This window comes from Oryctolagus cuniculus, chromosome 16 (assembly GCF_051225735.1).
Source record: "Oryctolagus cuniculus isolate XC-2025 breed Fujian yellow rabbit chromosome 16, ASM5122573v1, whole genome shotgun sequence".
Classification (NCBI taxonomy): Eukaryota; Metazoa; Chordata; class Mammalia; order Lagomorpha; family Leporidae; genus Oryctolagus; species Oryctolagus cuniculus.
This window is the reverse complement of record NC_142882.1, coordinates 74,480,026-74,488,687: the sequence shown is the minus strand read 5'-3', so window position 1 is coordinate 74,488,687 and position 8,662 is coordinate 74,480,026. Positions and strand designations below refer to the sequence as shown.

The window sequence follows — 8,662 nt, the reverse complement described above, 5'->3', positions numbered from 1 at the left end:
AGAATTTGAGATTGAGGTTAGATGGTGAAAGGCCTCAATCACTAGTTGGAAATTCTATACGAGAAGGTTTACTTTGTTCCTACATTATCTAAAGATAATGACAATTGAAAAGAAAGAAATCAAAATCAAGTATTCCACCAATTCTTTCATACAAGATTATGTATCCTTTTAAACGCTCAGTTTTAAAATCCAGAAAAAGAGATACTTTACCAATTCCAGAAGATATAGGTTATGTTTCTTTTATAATTCATCAAAATCAGTTTTTAAGTGGAGTATCAAAGAATAATTAACCTGGGATAGTTTGAGAGATGGTGAGAAAATCCTTCGCAGTTAGCCCAGAGTTTCATTTGGAAGGTCTAAGTTCTGACCTTTCAGATGTGAAATTCCAAGTGTCTATTTGGATATGTGACTGTAAGAATAAAAATGAAATGACCAACAGTATGCTCCATTTTAATTTTTATTAATAAAATAGAAAACTAAACTCACACACCTGCTTGGATCTTTCATCTAATCCAAGCATATTCCAGAGAAACAATTCCTTGGCTGAGAACTGTCAATATACCAATTCCATCAAAAACTATAGACTGGTATATCTAAGGTTTAGTACATGAAATATTAAAGAGAAAACAATAGAAACCACAAGAATCTCTTCCTCATACATATGAGGACTCCTTTAATATTCTTTGCTGTAGCTCACTTGCAATCCTAAGAAAATCAGTCAGGATCAATCATGTTGTGTAACCCCTAAAGGAAAAAACTGAGGGAACTCGTGGGTAATTTTCACAGCTTCATTGTAAAGTCCAAGATCTGAAAAAAAAAAAAACAGTTAAGGAAACATTTAATTTTCTCTTTCCTACATATTTAAACACTACTTAGAAACAGATTAAACTATTCTCTCATTTTCCTTGGGATCAGAAAATCCCATAGAAATTGAAAACATGATAGGACTAGACCAACACATATCAAATTAAGAATAAAATTGTCTTCCTCCAAATTACATAAACCACTCAATATTAGAATGTGTTATATTACCAAAAGGATTGTTATCTTCTTTGAACTGGACATAAGATGCACACATGATGGTTGCCTTGGCTGTTACTCTTCCAACGACTTCCACAATTCCAGAGATTTCTTCATCGAGCTAAGATGCAGAACAAAATAGCAATTTGGTGTTATCACATTTTCAGTTGATTAATTTGGAAAACTGTTACTCAGTTTATTAATACCTTAAACCTTTTTTTTTTTTTTTTTTTTTTTTTTTTGACAGGCAAGAGTTAGACAGAGAGAGAGAAAAAAGGTCTTCCTTTTTCCGTTGGTTCACCCACCAAGTGGCTGCTATGGCCGGTGCGCTGCGCTGATCTGAAGCCAGGAGCCAGGTGCTTCCTCCTGGTCTCCATCCGGGTGCAGGGCCCAAGGACCTGGGCCATCCTCCACTGCCTTCCCAGGCCACAGCAGAGAGCTGGACTGGAAGAGGAGCAACTGGGACAGAATCCGGCACCTCAACTGGGACTAGAACCCGGGGTGCTGACACTGCAGGCGGAGGATTAGCCTAGTGAGCTGCGGTGCTGGCCTACCTTAAACCTTTTTTTTTTTTTTTTTTTTTTTTTTTTTTTTGACAGGCAGAGTGGACAGTGAGAGAGAGAGACAGAGAGAAAGGTCTTCCTTTTTGCCGTTGGTTCACCCTCCAATGGCCGCCGCTGCAGCCGGTGCACCACGCTGATCTGATGGCAGGAGCCAGGAGCCAGGTGCTTTTCCTGGTCTCCCATGGGGTGCAGGGCCCAAGCACCTGGGCCATCCTCCACTGCACTCCCTGGCCATAGCAGAGAGCTGGCCTGGAAGAGGGGCAACCGGGACAGAATCCGGCGCCCCGACAGGGACTAGAACCCGGTGTGCCGGCGCCGCAAGGTGGAGGATTAGCCTATTGAGCCACGGCGCCGGCCCCCTTAAACCTTTTAACAATAATTTTAAACTTTACTAACGCAGCGGCAGGTGTCATGTTATGGTGGGTTAAGGCATTGCCTGTGACGCCAGCATCCCATATGGCTGCTGGTTTGAGTCCTGGCTGCTCCAGTTTTGATGCAACTCATTGCTAATGTGCCTAGGAAAGCAGCAGATGACCTAAGTCCAAGGACCCCTACCAGCCATGTGAGAAACCCAGAAGGAGTTCCAGGCTCCTGGCTGTGGCATGGCCCAGCCTTGGTGGTTGCAGTCATCGGGAGTGAACCAGTGGATGGAAGATCTCTCTCTCAATCAGTTTACTGAGTGTCCAGATTTCTACAAGCAGTAACTTGTTAAAGACCCATCAAGAAGAGCCAGAAACTTCTATAACTTCACAAAGTATGTTCTGCACACATTAACCAAATAGTATATGGATTTGTCTTCATGAAGTGCCAAGAAAATTGTAAGGAATGAGAACTGTTACTCAGTATTTAGTGATGTATTAAAAAGTTATGGAGCCCAAAGAACCAACAGTTAGAAATATAAAGGAAAGTATCAGAAAAGAAGGTAAGAATTTAATTTTAGAGCTATGGAGGTTTTAGAAACTCATCCTTTATACAGCACTTCCAAAAGCAGAAACATTAGCACCGAACCAAGACAAAGCAACTATGATATGCACAGAATTAATACTTAAACATACAGGTTCCATCAACTCAACAGTTCCAGTTTTCCCTTCTCCATCTGAAAGAATAAACATTTTTCCACTGGGATGAATCTAAAAAACAAACATTAAAAAAAGGCCTTTATACAGAAACAAAACCTCTAAAATATCATTAAAATAAAATAAAAAAAAAAACAAAAAGTGATGAAACTTGAGATTGACCTAATTTAGGCAAGCACAAAACAGACTCTTGAACCAGGTTTATTCGTTTCCACATAGTACCTTGTTTTATCAGAGCTAGTCACGGGACGCCCCAGCTAATTTCCGATAAAGAACCAACACTTAGTCGTCCAAGTGGGTCCCGTGATTTCCATTCGCTGTATCTGCAAACCCCACTCCGGGAACAAGTTAGAGGAGGCCTGGACCAGCTGCCAGCACTCCCGGTTCGGAAGGTTCCTACCCCACAGGAGCAGTGGACGCCCGAGGACCGATGGCCGCGGTGGGCTCCCCTCCTGGGAGACCGCCGCGAAGCGGCCCACAGGCGTGGGGCGAGGCCTGGGCACGCTCGGACTCAGTTTCCCGCTCCCTCGGCTGGGCCGCGGATGTGCGGGGGAAAGGAGCTACTGAAACAAGCCTGTCCGGCCTCTGCTTCCCTCGTGGGGCGCAGCGGCTGCCGAGGGAATCCCCACAGGGACAACCCGGGAATTTTCACAGGAAAAGGGGCGAGGACAAGGTTCTCCTCGGTGGGGCCAGCCCAGCCTGGCAGGTGGACGTGGGAGTCCTGTCTACGGCTCCCTCTGCTTAAACACCACGACCGGGACAGGAGCGACAGGCGCTGACGCATGGAAGGCAGCGCATTCCGTGCCCTAACGAGGCGCCACGAAGCAGCTGCAAGGGCTCAGAAGTGTGCCGCAAGCAGCCATCCGCGCCACAAAGCCACTGCGTGAGCAGCGATGCTGAGGCGCCCGGGTCCTCTTCCCACCCTCCGTCCCCGACCCGTGGCGGTCAGGCGTCCCTCCCTCCGGCTATCGGCCCCGGCGCCCAGGGCGGCGAGCCCGCGCACCTTTTCCAGCCTCCCCACTAAGCAGACTGGCCGGTCGATGAACTGAGAGAGCATGCTGGCGTTGATGCGCGACTTGGGCAGCTCCATGACGTCCACCATGGTGGCGGGAACACGACGGACGATCCAAACTGTGCGCCCCGCGGGCGTCTATGGGGCATATCCCCAGCACCAATCAGCGAAGACTATCCCGACAGCTCCGCCAATCAAACACGCCGAAAGCGCTTTCGCAATCACGTGCTCCGGGCCAAGCGGGAGAAGGGGCGGGACGAACAGGGAAGAGAGGATCGGCTGCTTAGTGACGCGCCGCGTTCCGGAAGTGGCCCGAATCCTAGGGGGAAAGGGCAGCGGAGGCGGGGCGTGGCGGGGCGTGGCAGGTCCCCTCCCGGGCACTCCGGCCTCCCCTCGGCGACTTGACCCCGGAAGCGGGGTGTCGGGCTCCGGTGCCAGGGCGGCGGGGGACTGCGGCGCCAGCGTCAGGTACCTGTCCTCGCAGGAGGCGCCGCAGCCTTGCTGGCTGTCTCCTCCCCACGGACTGAGTGGACAGAGCGAGGCGGGACCCGGCCGCCGGCTCCTGCCACAGCCGCACCGGCTGTTAGCCTCACCCGCCCCCGTTTTCTCTTGGGCGTGGGAGGCGCGAGCCAGCTGTGAAGTGAAACGTGGGGATCGGGGTTTTTTCTGGACCCCCATCCTCCCGGAGGCGGGAAGCGGGTTGTCAGCGGTCGCGGTCACTCTTTCAGGCGCTGAGGGGCAGGGGGTCTGTTCACAGCCGGCTTCCCCGCCTGTCAGAAGAGAGGCGCCCCCATACCTGCGCTGCCGGTGCGGGTCGGGGCCTGGCGTCGGTGTTGCCGCTCTCGCCGCGGGGCGTCAGCCGTGACGGGCGTGGCCGGGGCCGAGGGGCCAGCCCGGGGGGCTGCGGGCCCCGGGGTCGGGGCGCGGCTCGCCGAGGCGCTGTCCCTGCCCGCAGAACGCGGGGGTTGCGCGGTGGGGCGCAGCCGACGCCAGCCTGGGCGCTGGGGTCCGCGGCTCCCGCGAAAACGCGGCAGCGTGTCCCTCCCTGCCGTCCACCGCCCCGCGCCCTGGAGCGGGGAGCTGAGGGCCGGCGGCCGGGGCAAGCCCTGTGTTCCTGGGCACTCGGGGAGGCTCCGTCCGTCGCCGGTTCGGAGCGCGTTGTAGCCTGCTGCGGTTGTGTGGACGGCAGAGGCGGGAGCGGTCCCGCATTTGCCTTAGCCGGAGGAGATCGTTTGGAGACTTCATGAGGCAATTTCAGATTGTAATCTCATGTACCGTAATTAAACGGCAGGGAGTGTCCCCCAGCGTTTATTTAGCGCTTACTATGTTAGTTTTATTTTTGCTGTTACTAAAACAAGTCTGAAGGATTTCGTTAAACGGATGCTGAGTGTTTGGGAAAGTGGTGGCTGTATTGGTGTAAGTCAAGTCTATTTTATATTGCTGCATAAGACCATAAAGTTTTTTGTATGCTAGCAATGCTTTGGAAAGACAGTTGATGTTCATTAAATACAATAGCGTACATCTGAATGTCCCTCATATCAATATATAAATGAAGACAGCCTTTAAGGCATCATTGTTTTATTATGGCTAAAAGAACACTTTTAAGCCAAGATACTTATTTAAAATAGGTAGATGACCAAGAAGAAATTATATTTATTTATTTGAGGGGCAGAGAGAGACACAAGGAGAGACATTCCTTACACTGGCTCAGTTTCCAAATGCCTCCAAGAACCTAGGCAGACCTGGAACTCAATCAAGGTCTCCTGCGTGGGCGGTAGGAACCCAATCACTTGAGCCATCAGCTCTGCCTCTCAGGGTCTGCCTTAGCAGGGACCTGGAGTCAGGAGCTGGGGCTGGGAACCCAGGCACTACAATATGAGATGCTGATGTTTTAACCAGTATCTTAATAAACAAGTGCCTACCCCAAAAAGATGATTCAAAACATATCCAAAAGTCTGTTTTAAATAAAAATTTATCATAAAATACATGCTACGCAGGGAAGAGTATATACAATAGTACTTAATAGTTCGTGGTGGGGTGGGTGGCTGCACAGGGGTTAAGATGCCCCTTGGGACACCTTCCTATGTCAGAGTACCTGGGTTTAAGTTCCAGTTCTGCTCCCAGCTCCAGCTTCCTGCTAATGTGCACCCTGAGAGGCAGCAGCTGATGACGAAAGTGATTGTGTCCTGCCACCCACATGGAAGACCCAGGTTGTTCCCTGCTCCCAAGTTTGGCTTGGTCCAGCCCTGGCTGTTGTGGGCATTTGTGGAGGGAGCCAGTGGAACCAGTGGGAACCTTTCTCTTTATGTTTCTTTTGCCTTTCTGTAATTAAAAAAAAAATAGTTAATGGACAATGGAGACACAGAGATACCCTACCCAAATACCCACACCAGCCGGGGCTGGGCCAGGCTGAAGCCAGGAGCCAGGGACTCAGTTTGGATCTTCCATGTGATTGGCAGGAATCCAATTACTTGAGCCATTATCTGATGCCTCCCAGGTTGTCAGTTAGCAGGAAGCTGGATTAGAATTGGAGGAGCCAGATCGTGAGCCAGGCACTCTGATATGGTGTCCCAAACAGTGACTAAACTGCTGTGTCAACTGCATGCCTCACATGTGGGCGTTTCTCAAGGGTATGCTGTTTCATTATAGAAAGGACAATCTTTTTTTTTTAAATTTTTTTTATTTTTTATTTTTTTTTAAGATTTGTTTGTTTGAAAGGGAGAGTTACAGAGAGGCAGAGGCAGAGACAAAGATCTTCCATCTGCTGGTTCATTCCCCAAATGGCCGCCACAGCTGGAGCTGGGCCCATTTGAAGGCAGGAGTCAGGAGCTTCTTCTGGATTTCCTAAAAAAGGTGCAGGGGCCCAAGGAATTGTGCCATCTTACTGCCTTCCTAGGCCATAGCACAGAGCTGGATTGGAAGAGAAACAGCCAGGTCTCGAACTGGTGCCCATATAAGATGCAGGTACTGCAGGCAGCAGCTTTACCCACTAAACCACAGCACCAGCCCCAAAGGCCAATCTTTGACCTTTACATAAATGGAGTGGTATATAAGGACACATCACAAAGCTTGTGAAAAATGGAATTTAAAGAAATGTTTATTTAGGTGCCAAAAAGATTTTGTAATCATTTGTGGTTTTCATAGTACAGATTTTCCATGAACTTTTCGAATACCCTTTGTATATTTTCTTACTTGTTTTTGAGATTAATCATGTGGATGAATGTAGGTGGCATTCATTCTTTTTGCTCCTTTGCTCTATTATTGCTTGACCTTTTGATTGCTGTTCTTTTCTGTTGTGTGCAGTGCTGGTGCATTGTGCAAACATGGGTCAGTAGAATTGCTGGAGTGTGGGATGTGGCTCTGCAGCTCTATTAGCAAAGACAAATGATTTGGCCAAATGGTAGAACCAGTGTACTCTCTTCAGGGGTATAGTAGCGTTCCAGGTAATCTACATTCATGGCAACTTTTAAAGATTTTTTTTCCCTTTTGATCTGATAGATATGAAATGGTTTTCGTTGTGGTCTCAATTTGCATTCTCTGTGTGTTCATTTTATTACAACAAGATACCTGAGGTAGGCTATTTAAGAAGGAAAAGAGGTGTATTTAGCTCACTGTTGGGGAGATTCGATGATGTGATGCTGGCGTTGGTGCAGCTGTAGCGAGGACCCTCTCTGCTGAGTCATATCACTGCAGAGGCAGTGGTCTGAGAGAGGTCACATACATCTCCGAAGCCAGGGAGACTGGGGTGGGGTACAGACTCAGGCTTTTATAATAATTTGCTCTAAATGGCACTCACTCCTGGAGACCAATGTTCCCCTCCAAGTGCAGCTTTTCCATTGACCCAAAGACCTTCTACTAGGCCCCCTCTGAAAAGTCTGCAACACCTCAACACAACCACAGTGATGACCAAGTCTCTAGCACGTGGACCCCTAGGGTACTAACCAAATCCAGACCACAGCACCTATATTCTGCTCTTTCCGCCCTCCCTCCACTCCCCTTTCCTTTTTCTTTTCTTTTCTTTTCTTTTCTTTTCTTTTCTTTTCTTTTCTTTTCTTTTCTTTTCTGGACTGGAAAGAACTCTTTTAATATAGTTACACATATTTTCCTTAAGCTTAATATAATTAATAAAACCAACTTCTTTTTTTTTTGACAGGCAGAGTGGACAGTGAGAGAGAGAGAGAGACAGAGAGAAAGGTTTTCCTTTGCCGTTGGTTCACCCTCCAGTGGCCGCCGCAGCCAGCGCGCTGCGGCCGGCGCACCGCGCTGATCCGATGGCAGGAGCCAGGTGCTTCTCCTGGTCTCCCATGGGGTGCAGGGCCCAAGCACTTAGGCCATCCTCCACTGCACTCCCTGGCCACAGCAGAGAGCTGGCCTGGAAGAGGGGCAACCGGGACAGAATCCAGCGCCCTGACCGGGACTAGAACCCGGTGTGCTGGCGCCGCAAGGTGGAGGATTAGCCTAGTGAGCCGCGGCGCCGACCCAATAAAACCAACTTTTAAAAATTATATAAGAATCTTTTTTACATCAGATGTATTCTGTATTCTAAAATATTTGTATTTTTGCCTTTGATATTTAATATTCCATCATCTAGAATTGAATTTTTTTAAAAAATATTTATTTGAAAGGCAGAGTTACACAAAGAGAGAGGGAGAGACAGCGAGATCTTACATCCGCTGGTTCATTCCCCAAATGGCCACAATGACGGGGACTGAACTGGACCAAAGCCAGGAGCCAGAAGCTTCTTCCAGGCCTCTCACCTGGATTTAGAGGCCTAAGCACTTGGGTCACCCTTCTGCTGCTTTCTCAGGTGCATTAACAGGGAATTGGATAGAGAGTGGAGCAGCCAGGACATGAAGGGACATCCAGTATGGGATGCTGGTGTCTGGGCAGCAGCTTAACTCACTGCATCACAATGTCATCCCCTAGAATTGAGTTTTTAATGTATGTTATTAGATAGATGTCCAGTTTCTTTGTTTCCATTTCTGTTGTCT

The 8,662-nt window shown here is 48.6% G+C and overlaps 3 protein-coding genes across 7 annotated transcripts in view; 1 reads left to right on the top strand and 2 right to left on the bottom strand.

The window, feature by feature from the left end:
- Nucleotides 1-444: 444 nt before the first annotated feature.
- RPA3 (replication protein A3) lies at nt 445-3,792 on the bottom strand. 2 transcript variants are annotated; one of them, XM_017344472.4, is made up of 4 exons: nt 3,663-3,792; nt 2,639-2,713; nt 1,033-1,141; nt 445-807 (listed from the first exon to the last, which is right to left on the bottom strand). In XM_017344472.4, exons 1-4 carry the CDS (start codon nt 3,759-3,761, stop codon nt 725-727), a joined length of 366 nt encoding a protein of 121 aa, XP_017199961.3. In that variant the 5' UTR covers nt 3,762-3,792; the 3' UTR covers nt 445-724. The 2 variants fall into 2 exon arrangements, with proteins under 2 accessions (XP_017199961.3, XP_089171823.1); XM_089315697.1 differs by lacking the exon at nt 2,639-2,713.
- Nucleotides 3,793-3,854: 62 nt separating this feature from the next.
- Nucleotides 3,855-7,129, bottom strand: LOC149121819 (uncharacterized). The gene is made up of 3 exons (XM_089315625.1): nt 7,087-7,129; nt 4,468-4,937; nt 3,855-3,990 (listed from the first exon to the last, which is right to left on the bottom strand). Exons 1-3 carry the CDS (start codon nt 7,127-7,129, stop codon nt 3,955-3,957), a joined length of 549 nt encoding a protein of 182 aa, XP_089171751.1. The 3' UTR covers nt 3,855-3,954.
- Nucleotides 3,921-8,662, top strand: part of UMAD1 (UBAP1-MVB12-associated (UMA) domain containing 1) — a 218,990-nt gene continuing 214,248 nt past the window's right edge. Inside the window, exon 1 of one of the 4 annotated variants that reach the window (XM_070059807.2) lies at nt 3,921-4,139. The gene's annotated coding sequence lies outside the window, so the exon portion shown is untranslated. The remainder of the gene's footprint in view (nt 4,140-8,662) is intronic. The other 3 variants (XM_017344468.4, XM_070059809.2, XM_089315696.1) reach the window with 3 other exon arrangements.